This window comes from Salvelinus fontinalis, chromosome 17 (assembly GCF_029448725.1).
Source record: "Salvelinus fontinalis isolate EN_2023a chromosome 17, ASM2944872v1, whole genome shotgun sequence".
Lineage (NCBI taxonomy): Eukaryota > Metazoa > Chordata > Actinopteri > Salmoniformes > Salmonidae > Salvelinus > Salvelinus fontinalis.
In genome coordinates, this window is record NC_074681.1 from 44,485,150 (window position 1) to 44,501,563 (window position 16,414).

The 16,414-nt window shown below is 47.7% G+C and overlaps 1 protein-coding gene across 3 annotated transcripts in view; it reads right to left on the minus strand.

The window, feature by feature from the left end:
• efr3a (EFR3 homolog A (S. cerevisiae)) overlaps positions 1 to 16,414 on the minus strand; it is a 219,416-nt gene that overhangs the window by 70,076 nt on the left and 132,926 nt on the right. For all 3 annotated transcript variants that reach the window (XM_055867573.1, XM_055867571.1, XM_055867572.1), the window contains exons 9-10: positions 3,086 to 3,164; positions 1,062 to 1,197 (exon numbers count right to left, since the gene is read on the minus strand). In XM_055867573.1, the coding sequence (XP_055723548.1) occupies positions 1,062 to 1,197; positions 3,086 to 3,164 (215 nt within the window). The remainder of the gene's footprint in view (positions 1 to 1,061; positions 1,198 to 3,085; positions 3,165 to 16,414) is intronic.

The window sequence follows — 16,414 nt, forward strand, 5'->3', positions numbered from 1 at the left end:
GCCTGCTGTTGTGCCCTTAACCCCCACAACAGCTCGCCGGGCGCCCAGTGTGGCAGACCCCCAGACCTCTCTAAAACCTGTACATGTCTTTTGGGTTAAAAGGGGTAGTCTAATTTCAGTTGGACCTTGTGTACAATTGACCAATACAGTGATCTCAATCAGAAACAAATAAGTAAAAAATATATATCATAATGACGCTTTAGAATTTGCCCTTGCTGTCATTATTTCAATACATATAAATAACACACAAAGATACTTCAAATCCGGTAGGCCAAATTTCAATTTGAAGGAGCTGGTTTGTCGTAGCTGAAACGCATTAGAAAGGTATCGGGAAGTTCAGGTAAAGTTCATCAGGTACTAATTGTGTGTGTGTGTAGAAAAGATCTGCAGTGCATTCAAATGATATTCTCACAGTCCCTTCCAACGTGCCTCGAACGGCTTGGAGGGGAACAGAAGACATGTTCATGGGAGCGGCAGCATTCAGGAACGGGGTCCTAATAAAGCTAGAGCCAAATCTGTAGGAAAAAGTCAGAAACTGCTCTGTTTGTCACGACCGGTAAGTGGCGATCTGAGGTTACTCGCATAACCGCGGTTCTATGAACTAAGAGGCGTATTCAGTGGATTGAGACAAATCCTGTGCAAATCAGTAGGACTTTGTCACGAGGAGAATGCCGCGGACCTGAAGGCATTCCTCCCCAGACCTGGGTTTGAGAAAGGCTCATCTAGATGACTCATCGAGTAATTGCAAGAGGAAAATGTCACCCTGAGCCATCAATCTGCCATGTCAACAGCCTGATCCTCAGGCGTTTATAAATCAGTTATACCCTATCCATCTCTAAACCAATCTACCTATCCATCCCTAGAGCTTATGTTCCCGTGACTCATCTGACAGACCACATCATGTGTGTGTCCAAAATGGCACCCTGTTCCCTATATAGTGCACAAATTTTGACCAGAAATCTATGGGCCCTGTCAAAAGTAACGCACTGCAAATGGAATAGGGTGCCATTTGGGACGGAGCCTGTTGAGAGTCAACAGAGGCACTTCTCAATCCAACTCACCAACGGAGCCTTTGGCTGCTATGGCAACCGTCTCGAGAAGGACCTGCACGATGCCGGCCCTCATGCGGGGTGTGTTCTTGTTGTGCGTGTCCAGGTGGCCCAGGACCTGCTGGATGACGTGGTGGGAGTGTTGGGCCTGGGAAAGTGAGCGGGAGAGAATGAAAGGGGAAGGGAGACGAAGATGAAATACTTTATCGTCGATGCACACACACACACATAGTTTGGAAGCTAGGGTTAGCTACTGCAGCACCCCTGGAGCAGATTTAGGGGTTAATGTCTTGCTCAAGGGCACAATGGCAGAAGTGGGGTTTGCGAGGGTTGGGGAAACAGTCAGTCTAATCTGTCGAGTTCAACACTATGCACATTTACCTTGATGAACACGTGTACTTAATTTGTCATTTTTTATTTGCTTGTTTTCAAACACTAAAACAATCAGCAACAATCAATGTCCCCACTACATCTACACTACATCTACACTACATCCGAAAACGAAACAGGTGGATGGACGAACAGACATACTGTTTCACTCAGAGACAAAGGTGTTGGGATGTTCTCTACTGCTATTGAGTGAACAGACAGGTGGACGGACAGACGAACATGCAAAGACAGACTGACAAAGACCAACACAGACAAAAACAAAGACAGACTGACAAAGACCAACACAGACAAAAACAAAGACAGACTGACAAAGACCAACACAGACAAAAACAAAGACAGGCAGACAGGCAAATAGACAGATCCTCTGTAGCTCAACTGGGTAGAGCATGGCACTTGCAACGCCAGAATTGTGGGTTCGATTCCCGGGATCACCCATACGTAAAATATATGCAGACATGACTTTGTCACCTTGGATAAAAGGCATATATATTGTATTATATTACGACAGATGTACAGAGCGTTTATCTTGCCGATAGACATACAGACAAACAGTTTCTCTCTCAGACAGACCAGACACGGTCTCATCTAGCCAAGACACTATAACCCAGACTAGGATTAGGGCCGACTCTGAGCGCTGCTCAAACAAAGCTCTTAAAACACACAACACACGTCGGCCGGAGCCTCATCGATCGTCTCTTATCTGGCAAAGCCACCTAGGGCCACCTGGGGACTCCTGGCCGGCGGGCCAATTAAAAGAACAACGGAAAGAGAGAGAAAAAGGAGAGGAGAGCCAGACACATCTGAGGGGGGAGTGAGAAATCTAGGGGTGTCCCTTGGGTTGGACAAGGATAGACTGAAGTGTCTCTGTCTGTAGGCGAGTGAGTGAGGGATGTATATTAACCAATAGTTTGTGGGTATATGATATACTGTATGTGCACTAGGAAGATTGAGGTAAGTTTGTGTGTTTAATATGGCGTTAATATGAGTGTCGCTGTTGTGAAACGTAGTTATTGAAGCTTGAATACGGCATTAGGCTAACATCATATCCATGTGTGTGTGTATGTATGTGTGTGTGTATAATCTAGTCAGAGTTTGTGGGAATAGCTTGTTCTCACAAATCAAAAAGCGATAACATGCAAAAGAGTGAACCGAACCCGACACTTCACTTCTCCTTCAGGAAGTTCGCTCTCATGCAGAACTACCTGAATACACAGACGCACCTCCAATTTGCTCGAGTGCTCTCATCGATCCCACTTCTGGCACCAATGTAGCCAACATACGACAGCCCTCCTCCGCTCCCCCCTTCGGTTAATCAGTGAATCTCTATGGCAAGACCCATCATTCACCCAAGTTTTGTCAAAATTGGGGCAGCGGTGTCTAAGATCATGTGCGACTAACGTACGAACAGACAGAGACAGATTCATAATCCCCCCCCCCCCCCCCCATCTGATTCCATTGAGGGGGACAATGAAGGGAGTTTTAACTAACAATTGTAAAGTAAAGCAAGAGAGCCACAATGCAAATTCGACACCACACAATGAGGTAATACGTCAACAAATTTAACTAACCAATTAAAATACCATTTAAGTGTTTCCCAATAGGTTAAGTGTTTCACAATACGCTAATGCTGTGACTGGAGAACCCACCTGTATAGAGTACATAATGATCCGGAAACAGGAAACTGCAAACTCGTTGGGTTCCCATAGCCGGTGGTTGTCTAGATGCCTGGAGAGCGAAGAACACAAAGGAAACGCATTACAATGACATTTATAGTACTGCGCATAACAAATGGGACAACAAACTCAGTTGTTGAGAATAAGATTAACACATGATACATCACATGAAAAATGCATTCATATATTTCAGGCACTACAACTTCTATTATGGCCTTATTTGAGTCACAATGGAACCTATCTCCTGTTTGTGTAGTGTGAGGCAGCTTGCTATCCAAGTACACCCCCTGGACAGGGGGTCTATTGCAGGGCTTTGGATACTTTCCTAATGTTCTATTTCATGTCATGTTTGTATGTGTAATGTTTCACCCTCCTGAACAGAGCCCTATGGGCTACATTCCAGTGTACGTACTATTGTACCACTTCGAATACATCACCCCAATTCGTTGCTTCATTCTAAATAGTATGCTAGTGTGGGGGGGGGGGGGGGAATGGGGGGGAGCGAGAGAGAGAGAGGGCATCCGGAGGAAAAGGAGAGAGGGAGGGAGAGTTTGCTAGTGTTTGGCCATCCAACAGACTGCATAGACTGAGTTTGCTTTTCTGCTTAGATGTTGTTTTCCACAGTGAGACATAGGTGTAAAAATGAGAAATTAAAGGGATGAGAGGGGGGAGGAGAGAGAGATGAAAGGGGTGTGAAGGGAGCAAAGAAAATAGCAAATTCACATCAGAGACAGCTGAATCCGTAGACGTATAGGGAGGATGTCCTCTGGCCTGATGAAACAAAAATAGAACAGTTTGGCCATAATGACCATCGTTGTGTTTGGAGGATAAAGGGAGAGGCTTGCAAGCCGAAGAACATCCTCCCAACTGTGAAGAACGGGGGTGGCAGCATCATGTTGTGGGGGTGCTTTGCTGCAGGAGGGACTGGTGCACTTCATAAAATAGATGACATGATGTAGGAAAATGATGTGGATAAATTGAAGCATCATCTCAAGACATCAGTCAGAAAGTTAAAGATTGGTCGCAAACTGGTCTTCCAAATGGACAATGACCCCAAGCATACTTCCAAAGTTGTGGCAAAATGGCGTATGGACAACAAAGTCAAGGTGTTGGAGTGGCCATCACAAAGCCCTGACCTCAATCCTATAGAACATTTGTGAGCAGAACTGAAAAAGTGTGTGCGAGCAAGGAGGCCTACAAACCTGACTCAGTTATACCAGCTCTGTCAGGAGGAATTGGCATAAATTCACCCAACTTATTGTGGGAAGCTAGTGGAAGGCTACCTGAAACATTTGACCCACTAAACAATTTAAAGGCAATGCTACCAAATACTAATTGAGTGTATGTAAACTTCTGACCCACTGGGAATGTGATAATAAAATAAATCTCTTTCTACTATTATTCTGACATTTCACATTCTTAAAATAAAGCGGTGATCCTAACTGACCTAAGACAGGGAATTTTTACTGGGATTAAATGTCAAGAATTGTGTCAACAATTGGCTAAGGTGTACGTAAACTTCCCGACTTCAACTGTAGATGACCTGGAGCCAGTGGGTTTGGTGACGACTATGAAGCAAAGGCCAGCCAACGAGAGCATACAGGTCGCAGGTGTGGGTAGTATATGGGGCTTTGGTGATGAAATGGATGGCTCTGTGATAGACTGCATCGAATTTGCTGAGTAGAGTGAGTGTTGGAGGCTATTCTGTAAATGACATCGCCGAAGTCAAGGATCGGTAGGATAGTCATTTTTACAAGGGTGTGTTTGGCAGCATGAGTGAAGGATGCTTTGTTGCGAAATAGGAAGCCGATTCTAGATTTCATTTTGGATTGGAGATGCTTAATATGAGTCTGGAAGGAGAGTTTACAGTCTAACCAGACACCTATGTATTTGTAGTTGTCCACATATTCTGTGTCAGAAACGTCCAGAGTAGTGATGCTGGATGGGCGGGCAGGTGCGGGCAGCGATCGGTTGAAGAGTACGCATGTAGTTTTACTTGCATTTAAGAGCAGTTGGAGGCCACGGAAGGAGAGTTGTATGGCATTGAAGCTTGTCTGGAGGTTAGTTAACACAGTGTCCAAAGGGCCAGAAGTATACAGAAAGGTGGCGTCTGCGTAGAGGTGGATCAGAGAATCACCAGCCGCAAGAGCAACATCATTGATGTATACAGAGAAAAGAGTTGGCCCGAGAATTGAACCCTGTGGCACCAACATAGAGACTGACAGAGGTCTGGACAACAGGCCCTCCGATTTGACACACTAAATTCTATCTGAGAAGTAGTTGGTGAACCAGGCGAGGCAGTCATTTGAGAAACCAAGGCTGTTGAGCCTGCCGATAAGAAAGCGGTGATTGACAGAGTCGAAAGCCTTGGCCAGGTTAATGAATACGGCTGCACAGTATTGACTTTTATCGATACCATTTACGACCTTGAGTGTGGCTGAGGTACACCCATGACCAGCTCACAAACCAGATTGCATCGAGGAGAAGGTACAGTCAAATTCAAAATGGTCGGTGATCTGTTTGTTAACATGGCTTTCGAAGACCTTACAAAGGCAGGGTAGGATAGATATAGGTCTGTAACAGTTTGGGTCTAGAGCAGGGGTGTCAAACTCATTCCACGGAGGGCCTAGTGTCTGCAGGTTTTTGGTTTTTCCTTTCAATAAAGCCCTGGACAACCAGGTGTGGGGAGTTCCTAACTAATTAGTGATGTTAATTCATCAATCAAGTACAAGGGAGGAGCGAAAACCCGCAGACACTCGGCCCCCCGTGGAATGAGTTTGACACCTGTGGTCTAGAGTGTCTCCCCCTTTGAAGAGGGGGATGACCGCGGCAGCTTTCCAATCTTTGGGGATCACAGACGATATGAAAGAGAGGTTCAACAGGCTGGTAATAGGTGTTGCAACAATTGCGGCAGATAATTTTAGAAAGAGACGGTCCAGATTATCTAGCCCAGATGATGGGCAAGTTGGAAGGTGCAGAGCTGTTGACCGGGGTAGGGGTAGCCAGGTGGAAAGCATGGCCAGCCGTAGAAAAATGCTTATTGAAATTCTTGATTATCGTAGATTTATTGGTGTGGACAGTGTTTCTTAGCCTTAGTGCAGTGGACAGCTGGGAGGAGGTGCTCTTATTCTCCATGGACTTTACAATGTCCTAGAAGTTTTTTGAGTTTGTGCTACAGGATGCAAATTTGTAAGGAAAGCAAAGGCTAGCTTTTTCAAACTGCCTGTGCATATTTGTTCAAACTTCCCTGAAGAGTTGCATATCGCGGGGGCTATTCGATGCTAATGCAGTACGCCACAGGATGTTTTTGTGCTGGTCAAGGGAAGTCAGGTCTGGAGTGAACCAAGGGCTATATCTGTTCCTGGTTCAACATTTTTTGAATGGGGCATGCTTATTTAAGATGGTGAGGAAAGCACTTTTAAAGAATAACCAGGCATCCTCTACTGACGGAATGAGGTCAATTTCTTTCCAGGATACTCGGGCCAGGTCGATTACAAAAGGCCTGCTCGTGTTTTAGGGAGCATTTGACTGATGAGGGGTGGTCGTTTTACCGCGCACCCATTACAGATGCAGGCAATGAGGCAGTGATCGCTGAGATCCTGGTTGAAGACAGCAGAGGTGTATTTAGAGAGCAGGTTGGTCAGGATGATATCTATGAGGGTGCTCGAGTTTACGGATTTGGGGTTGTACCTGGTAGGTTCCATGATACTTTGGGTGAGATTGAGGGCATCTAGCTTAGATTGTAAAATGGCCGGGATGTTAAGCATATCCCAGTTTAGGTCACCTAACATCCAAACTCTGAAGATAAATGGGGGAAAATTAATTCACATATGGTGTCCAGGGCACAGCTGGGGGCTGAGGGGGTCTGTAACAAGCAGCAACCGTGAGAGACTTATTTCTGGAAAGGTTTTTTAAAAGTAGAAGCTCAAACTGTTTGGGCACAGACCTGGATAGCATGACAGGACACTGCAGGCGGTCTCTGAATCAGATTAGAACTCCACTCCCTTTGGCAGATCTATTTTGGGGGAAATGTTATAGTTGGGGATGGAAATTTCAGAATTTTTGGTGGCCTTCCTAAGCCAAGATTCAGACACGGCTAGGACATCTGGGCTGGCGGAGTGTGCTAAAGCAGTGAAAAAAAAAAAACTTAGGGAGGAGGCTTTTGATGTTAACACGCATGAAACCAAGGCTTTTACGGTTACAGAAGTCAACAAATGATATCGCCTGGGGAATAGGAGTGGAACTGGGGGCTACAGGGCCTGGTTTAACCTCTACATCACCAGAGGAACAGAGGAGTAGGATAAGGGTACGGCTAAAGGCTATAAGACCTGGTCGTCTAGTGCATTGGGGACAGAGAATAAAAGGAGCAGATTTCTGGGTGCGGAAGAATAGATTCAAGACATAATGTACAGACAAGGGTATGGTAGGATGTGTGTACAGTGGAGGTAAACCTATGTGTTGCGTGATGATGAGAGAGGTATCGTCTCTGGAAGCATCAATTAACGTAGGTGAGGTCTCCGCATGTGTGTGAGGTGGGACGAAAGAGCTATCCAAGGCAATTTGAGCGGGACTGAGGGCTCTACAGTGAAATAAAGCAATAAAAACTAGCCAAGACTGCAGTAGACAAGGCATATTGACATTAGAGAGAGGCATAAAGCAGTCACAGGTGTTGATCAGGAGAGCTAAGACAACAATGGGTAAATGGCGATGAATGGGCAGAGCGGGTCAGTTAGGTACATACAGGACCTGAGTTCGAGGCTGGGGCCGACAGGTAAACAAAATTAGGTACCGTGTTATTGAAACAGTCCATGGGGCATCAGCTGTGTAGCCGAGTGATCATAAGTTCAAAAGAGTAGCAATAGGCGAGACAGGGTGCTGTACGGTATTCACTACTACACTGGGCGAGGAGGGGACACAGCATTCAGAAAAAGCTAACGGGCCGGGGCTAGTAGATGGTTCTGCGGCAATATCATAACAAAATAGCCTGTTGAGACCACATCAGGCGATCACATCGGCAGTCCAGTCGTGATGGACCGGCGGGGCTCCGGGTCGACAATAAAGGGTCCAGACCAATTGGCAAAGGAGGTATTGTAGCCCTATAATTAGTTGGTGTATGGGCCTAGCTCGAGGCTAGCTGGTGCTTGCTCCGGGACAGAGGCGTTAGCTAACAGTAGCAACTCATTTGCAGCTAGGAGTATTAATCTAGTGTAATGATCCAGAGTGGCAGGAATCCAGTGATATGGCAGAGAAGCAGTCTGATATGCTCTGGGTTGATATCGCGCTGTGCAGACTGACAGGTGAATGTCAGAGCTAAGGCTGGCTGATTCCGGGGGGAAAAAGGCGAGGACAGCTAGCCGTGGCTAACAAAGACTAGTAGCTAGTTAGCTGGCTAGCTCCTGATTGAAGTTCCAATTATAAGGAATAAAAATATCAGATCTGTACCACATTGGGTGAGGAAGGTTTGCAGGCAAGTATATTTAGTTTGTAGATAGAAGTGAGATTACGATATAAGAACAAAATACTGTCTATTTACAAGGGATAAGACACGGGATAAGACAAAGACAGATATACACGTCCTAAGAAGCAGTGCGGCTTGGCAGGGTCGTGTTTCGGGGGACGCATGGTGCTCAACCTTTGCCTCTCCCGAGTACATACGGGAGTTGCAGCAATGGGACAAAACTGTAACTACCAATTGGGGAGAAAAAGGGGTAAAAGTAACAACAAAAAAGGAAAAATAGTCAATGAGCTCTACAGTAAGACCATTCTACTGCCAATGTTTGTCTATGGAGTTTGCATGGCTGTGCGCTTGTTTGATATTCCTGTCAGCCTTGGGTTTGGCTGAAAAAGCCGAATTTGAAGGGGTGTCCACATACTTTTGTAGATATAGTGTATATTCCGTTTTGTCTGTCCATTAAAAAAAACTATTCCATCAGTCTACATCATATTATCGTGTGTGTGCGCCTGTCTGTGGTAATAAACGTGTGTGTACTGTACATCTTCTCCTACTGGTCATTCCCCCTTCTAACACAAGGACGCAGGCCGATTGTACCTATATACACTGCTCAAAAAAATAAAGGAAACACTTAAACAACACAATGTAACTCCAAGTCAATCACACTTCTGTGATATCAAGGAAGCAACACTTGGGAAGCAACACTGATTGACAATAAATTTCACATGCTGTTGTGCAAATGGAATAGACAAAAGGTGGAAATTGTAGGCAATTAGTAAGACACCCCCAAAAAAAGAAAGGTTCTGCAGGTGGTGACCACAGACCACTTCTCAGTTCCTATGCTTCCTGACTGATGTTTTGGTCACTTTTGAATGCTGGCGGAGCTCTCACTCTAGTGGTAGCATGAGACGGAGTCGACAACCCACACAAGTGGCTCAGGTAGTGCAGTTCATCCAGGATGGCACATCAATGCGAGCTGTGACAAAAAGGTTTGCTGTGTCTGTCAGCGTAGTGTCCAGAGCATGGAGGCGCTACCAGGAGACAGGCCAGTACATCAGGAGACGTGGAGGAGGCCGTAGGAGGGCAACAACCCAGCAGCAGGACCGCTACCCCCGCCTTTGTGCAAGGAGGTGCACTGCCAGAGCCCTGCAAAATGACCTCCAGCAGGCCACAAATGTGCTCCCCCTCTCTCTGGCCCGCTCTCCCCGCCTCGCTCTCTGGCCCGCTCTCCCCGCCTCGCTCTCTGGCCCGCTCTCCCCGCCTCGCTCTCTGGCCCGCTCTCCCCGCCACGCTCTCCCCGGCCCGCTCTCCCCGGCCCGCTCTCCCCGCCACGCTCTCCCCGGCCCGCTCTCCCCGCCACGCTCTCCCCGGCCCGCTCTCCCCGCCTCGCTCTCCCCGGCCCGCTCTCCCCGCCTCGCTCTCCCCGCCTCGCTCTCCCCGGCCCGCTCTCCCCGCCTCGCTCTCCCCGGCCCGCTCTCCCCGCCTCGCTCTCCCCGGCCCGCTCTCCCCGCCTCGCTCTCCCCGGCCCGCTCTCCCCGCCACGCTCTCCCCGGCCCGCTCTCCCCGCCACGCTCTCCCCGGCCCGCTCTCCCCGCCACGCTCTCCCCGGCCCGCTCTCCCCGCCTCGCTCTCCCCGGCCCTCTCTCCCCGCCTCGCTCTCCCCGGCCCTCTCTCCCCGCCTCGCTCTCTGGCCCTCTCTCCCCGCCTCGCTCTCTGGCCCTCTCTCCCCGCCTCGCTCTCTGGCCCTCTCTCCCCGCCTCGCTCTCTGGCCCTCTCTCCCCGCCTCGCTCTCTGGCCCTCTCTCCCCGCCTCGCTCTCTGGCCCTCTCTCCCCGCCTCGCTCTCTGGCCCTCTCTCCCCGCCTCGCTCTCTGGCCCTCTCTCCCCGCCTCGCTCTCTGGCCCTCTCTCCCCGCCTCGCTCTCTGGCCCTCTCTCCCCGCCTCGCTCTCTGGCCCTCTCTCCCCGCCTCGCTCTCTGGCCCTCTCTCCCCGCCTCGCTCTCTGGCCCTCTCTCCCCGCCTCGCTCTCTGGCCCTCTCTCCCCGCCTCGCTCTCTGGCCCTCTCTCCCCGCCTCGCTCTCTGGCCCTCTCTCCCCGCCTCGCTCTCTGGCCCTCTCTCCCCGCCTCGCTCTCTGGCCCTCTCTCCCCGCCTCGCTCTCTGGCCCTCTCTCCCCGCCTCGCTCTCTGGCCCTCTCTCCCCGCCTCGCTCTCTGGCCCTCTCTCCCCGCCTCGCTCTCTGGCCCTCTCTCCCCGCCTCGCTCTCTGGCCCTCTCTCCCCGCCTCGCTCTCTGGCCCTCTCTCCCCGCCTCGCTCTCTGGCCCTCTCTCCCCGCCTCGCTCTCTGGCCCTCTCTCCCCGCCTCGCTCTCTGGCCCTCTCTCCCCGCCTCGCTCTCTGGCCCTCTCTCCCCGCCTCGCTCTCTGGCCCTCTCTCCCCGCCTCGCTCTCTGGCCCTCTCTCCCCGCCTCGCTCTCTGGCCCTCTCTCCCCGCCTCGCTCTCTGGCCCTGTCTCCCCGCCTCGCTCTCTGGCCCTCTCTCCCCGCCTCGCTCTCCCTCCGCCTGCCCCGCTCTCCCTCCGCCTGCCCCGCTCTCCCTCCGCCTGCCCCGCTCTCCCTCCGCCTGCCCCGCTCTCCCTCCGCCTGCCCCGCTCTCCCTCCGCCTGCCCCGCTCTCCCTCCGCCTGCCCCGCTCTCCCTCCGCCTGCCCCGCTCTCCCTCCGCCTGCCCCGCTCTCCCTCCGCCTGCCCCGCTCTCCCTCCGCCTGCCCCGCTCTCCCTCCGCCTGCCTCGCTCTCCCTCCGCCTGCCTCGCTCTCCCTCCGCCTGCCTCGCTCTCCCTCCGCCTGCCTCGCTCTCCCTCCGCCTGCCTCGCTCTCCCTCCGCCTGCCTCGCTCTCCCTCCGCCTGCCTCGCTCTCCCTCCGCCTGCCTCGCTCTCCCTCCGCCTGCCTCGCTCTCCCTCCATCTCTCCTGCTGCTCTCCATCTCTCCCGCTGCCCTCCATCTCTCCCTACTCAGAGGCGTGGGGGGAACCAGCCATCTGGTGAGCTGGAGCAGAGAGAGAGAGGAGGCTCACTGTATGATAATGGGCCTACCGTCGTCGCGGTGACGTCAATCCAACCCCAGCCAACCCAGCAAACCCCTCCTCTTCAAACCCCCCCCCCCCTAAAACCTGCTATTTTTAGACCTGCCTTCAAGATGCATTTCTCTCATTTTTCTCTCCTGGGTCTGTAGTAGAGTTGGGAAGTCTAGAGTTATGGTGTCAATTCCTGTAGCAACACAAGACGAAAGGGTTGCCTGGGTCATGTTCATTATGCACCAAATAGAAGAAAATAGAGACAGACAGGGACTACCTGGACCTGTACAATACGAAAAGCTCCTTTTCACTTTCCATTTCAAAACATTACGTATGCTATGGTGGGCCCTACTGAACACCACCCTAGTTTAACTCAGCCGTGTCACTTGCAGTACATTCCATGACAAGTCACGTGCGCAGTTGAACTCAGTTAAAGAGTGAATTGATTGGTACAAACAGACTGAATTTCAGTTGTATTGAAATGCACTGAACCAATCTTTGAGATATATAATACATAGACCAAAGAGATATATAATACATAGATATACAGAGTGTACAAAACATTAAGAACACCTTCCTTTTGCCTCCAGAACAGCCTCAATTCTCCGAGGCATGGACTCCACAAGGTGTCGAAAGCGTTGCACAGGGATGCTGGCCCATGTTGACTCCAATGTTTCTCACAGTTGTGCCAAGTTGGCTGGATGTCATTTGCGTGGTGGACCATTCTTGACACCCATCATCGCTTTCACCTGGTCAGTCTATGTTTAGTACACAGTGTACATACTGAACTTGACCTATTTAACTATGTGGTTGGGACATTGCATTGCAAGCGCAATTTAAACCGTATAGCCTTTATTTTTTCCAGACAGTTTTGTCTCATCCACTAGTCCAATCCAAAACAAATAGCAATAAGTGTTTTTTCACTGAATCAGAAGTGTTAAATGCGTTAGAGCCGACGCACCGCAAGCTGTTTCTCTCACAGACATGGGCAGTGGATATTGCAGCTAAATCATACCTGTCCTCACATCTCAATAGCGACAGATGCCAAGATAATAAAAAATATAAATCTGTCAGTTTGCTTTGCTTCCATGTGTTATTGACTAGGTCTTTAGCAGGTATTTTATTGGTTAAAACCTACTGTTTTTTTTACCCCCTACCCAGCCAAGTGTTTCGACAATTAATAGACACTGCAGCAAATAAAACCATGTTAGTCTTGTCCAGGACCGGAGTCTACACAGACCAGTGCGCCATAGCAGATCAGAGCTACAGTAGGCCTATATGCAAATAAGCCATTTACCACACAGGTCTGCCATCTTTGAACTGAATGTGTGTTTATAGGCAGTAGCAACAGCGCGACTTTAGAACATTAGAAAGCATTCACCAAAAGCCACAAAATACTGTACATCGGAATGTATTTCTGCAAATATGTAAATATCACAGGAGTCCTTACATTTGGGAACTTTACAGTCAGATTTATCAAACAACCATGAACAAGTAGGCCATCTCTCCTCCCTGAGATCAACAACTAATGTTAACCTGTCTAGGACTGGGGTTCCGCTAGCGGAGCCAACAACCAATGAAATTGCAGGGCGCCAAATTCAAACAACAGAAATCTCAAAATTCAAATTTCTCAAACATACAAGTATTAGACACCATTTTAAAAGATACAATTCTCGTTAATCCAACCACAGTGTCCGATTTCAAAAAAGCTTTTCGGTGAAAGCAGAACATATCATTATGTTAGGTCAGCAACTAGTCACAGAAAGCATACAGCGATTTTCCAACCAAAGAGAGGAGTCACAAAAAGCTGAAATATTGATAAAATGAATCACTAACCTTTGATATTCTTCATCAGATGACACTCCCAGGACAACATGTTACACAATACATGTATGTTTTGTTTGATCAAGTTCATATTTATATCCAAAAACCTCAGTTCACGTTTGGCTTTGCCTCCAAAACATCCCGTGAATTTGCACAGAGCCACATCAATTTACAGAAATACTCATAATAAACATTGATAAAAGATACAAGTGTTATTCACAGATTTAAAGATATACTTCTCCTTAATGCAACCGCTGTGTCAGATTTTTTTTTAAACTTTACGGAAAAAGCAAACCATGCAATAATCTGAGTACGGCGCTGAGACCAACACAACCCAAGAAGATATCCACCATGTTGGAGTCAACATAAGTCAGAAATAGCATTATAAATATTCACTTACCTTTGATGATCTTCATCAGAATGCACTCCCAGGAATCCCAGTTCCACAGTGAATACACAATCTAAACTCACGACGCGCGGGCAGGTCCAGGCAAAAGTTCAGAAGAAAAGTCATATTACAGTTCGTTGAAACATGTCAAACGATGTATAGAATCAATCTTTGGGATGTTTTTAACATAAATCTTCAATAATGTTCCAACCGGAGAATTCCTTTGTCTGTAGAAAAGCAATGGAACAAAGCTCGCTCTCATGTGAACGAGCGTCACGAGCTCAATGCATTCTGGCAGACCTTTGACTCATTTTTCTCAGGTTTTCGCCTGCCATATGAGTTCTGTTATACTCACAAACATCATTCAAACAGTTTTAGAAACTTCAGAGTGTTTTCTATCCAAATCTACTAATAATATGCATATCCTAGGATCTGGGCCTGAGTAGCAGGCAGAGTTTTGTGAAATAAAATACAACACTGTCCATTAAAATAACATAAAATTGATCTGAAATACAGTGTAGACATTGTTAATGTTGTAAATGACTATTGTAGCTGGAAACGGCAGATTTTTTATGGAATATCTACATTGGCGTACAGAGGTCCATTATCAGCAACCATCACTCCTGTGTTCCAATGGCACATTGTGTTAGCTAATCCAAGTTTAGCATTTTAAAAAGGCCAATTGATCATTAGAAAACCCATTTGCAATTATGTTAACACAGCTGAAAACTTGTGGGGGTTGGACTGAAAACCCACAGGACGGTAGATCTCCAGGAAGAGGGATGCCCTGGAGGCTCAAAATGGCCAGAAACAAATAACTTTCTTTTGAAACTCGTCAGTCTATTCTTGTTCTGAGAAATGAAGGCTATTCCATGTGAGAAATAGCCAAGAAAATGAAGATCTCGTACAACGCTGTGTACTACTCCCTTCACAGAACAGCTTTTGGGGACAAAAGGCCAATAAAATGTGCAGTTTTGTCACACGACACCAACAGATGTCTCAAGTGGAGGGATTTGAATTGCCAGAGATTTGAATGGGAATTTCTCTACCATAAGCCGCCTTCAACATTGTTTTAGAACATTTGGCAGTACATCCACCTGGCCTCACAACCGCAGACCATGTGTATGGCGTCGTGTGGGCAGGTGGTTTGCTGATATCAATGTCGTGAACTATGTTCCCCATGGTGGGGGTGGGGTTATGTATGGGCAGGCATAAGCTACGGACACAATTTAATTTTATCAATAGCAAATTTACCGTGACGAGCTCCTGAGGCCTATTGTCGTGCCATTTATCCGCCGCCATCACCTCATGTTTCAGCATGATAATGCATGACTCAAGGACCTGTACACAATTCCACGAAGATGAAATTGTCCCAGTTCTTCTATGGCCTGCATACTTACCAGTCACTCTGAGCATAGTCGGGATGTTCCGGATCGTTGTGTACGACAGCGTGTTCCAGTTCCCGCCAATATCCATCAACTTCACACAGCATGAGGCAAATGGTGGTCACACCAGATACTGACTGGTTTTCTGATCCACGCCCCTACCTTTTGGTATCTGTGACCAGCAGATGCATATTTTTATTATACTTTTTATTTTACCTTTAATAATCAAGGCAAGTCAGTTAAGAACAAATTCTTATTTTACAATGACGGCCTACCCCGGCCAAACTCTACCCTAACCCGGACGACGCTGGGCCAATTGTGCGCCGCCCTATGGGACTCCCGATCATGGCCGGTTGTGATACAGCCCGGGATCGAACCAGGGTATGCAGTGACGCCTCTAGCACTGAGATGCAGTGCCTTAGACCACTGCACCAGTCGGGAGCTGTATTGCCAGTTGTGAAATCCATAGATTTCAGGGGATGTTTGAGGGTAGATGCAGAAGGAAGTGTGCAACATTAAAAAGGGCACTTGTAAACAACCAAAGTAATGTACAGTAATATCAGGCATGGGACCTATTCAGATTTTGTGTAATTATACAACATGAAAGTAAAATCTGACGTTGATTTGACAAAAGCTGGATCTCTTCTAGCCATGACCAGCCAGCCTTGGTGTTCGTAGACAGCTTTATTAAATGAGATTCCTAGATTGTATTTGAAAACAGCTTTGTTTTATTATTTATTAATAACCATTTTCATACAGGTTGTTCGCAAATTATATTGTACAAATATTATATTTAGAAGTTATGTTTAATTACTGTTCCCCTTCTACTGTATCCATGTGGAAGAGTTAGGTTACTGAATAATTGTCACATTAATATACTAATCAACCCTATATGTTCAAACACAGATATTGAGTGTATATTTCCACTGATGTAATATTACGGTCTTCTACCAGTACATTGTGATATTTATGCATGAAAGTTGGCTAGCCCAGACCCATAGTGATATAAAACCGAACGAGACGAGTGTTATTCTTAGCCCTGTCTACTGTATCCATGTGGAAGAGATGAGTTGGTGAATTTATGGATGTTTGTTTCTTTATCAAAATAAAAGATAAACACAAACCCGGATCCTTTGGTCATATGTAAGCTGATCAACACACGACACAGAGGCAATCTACACCAGTCACAG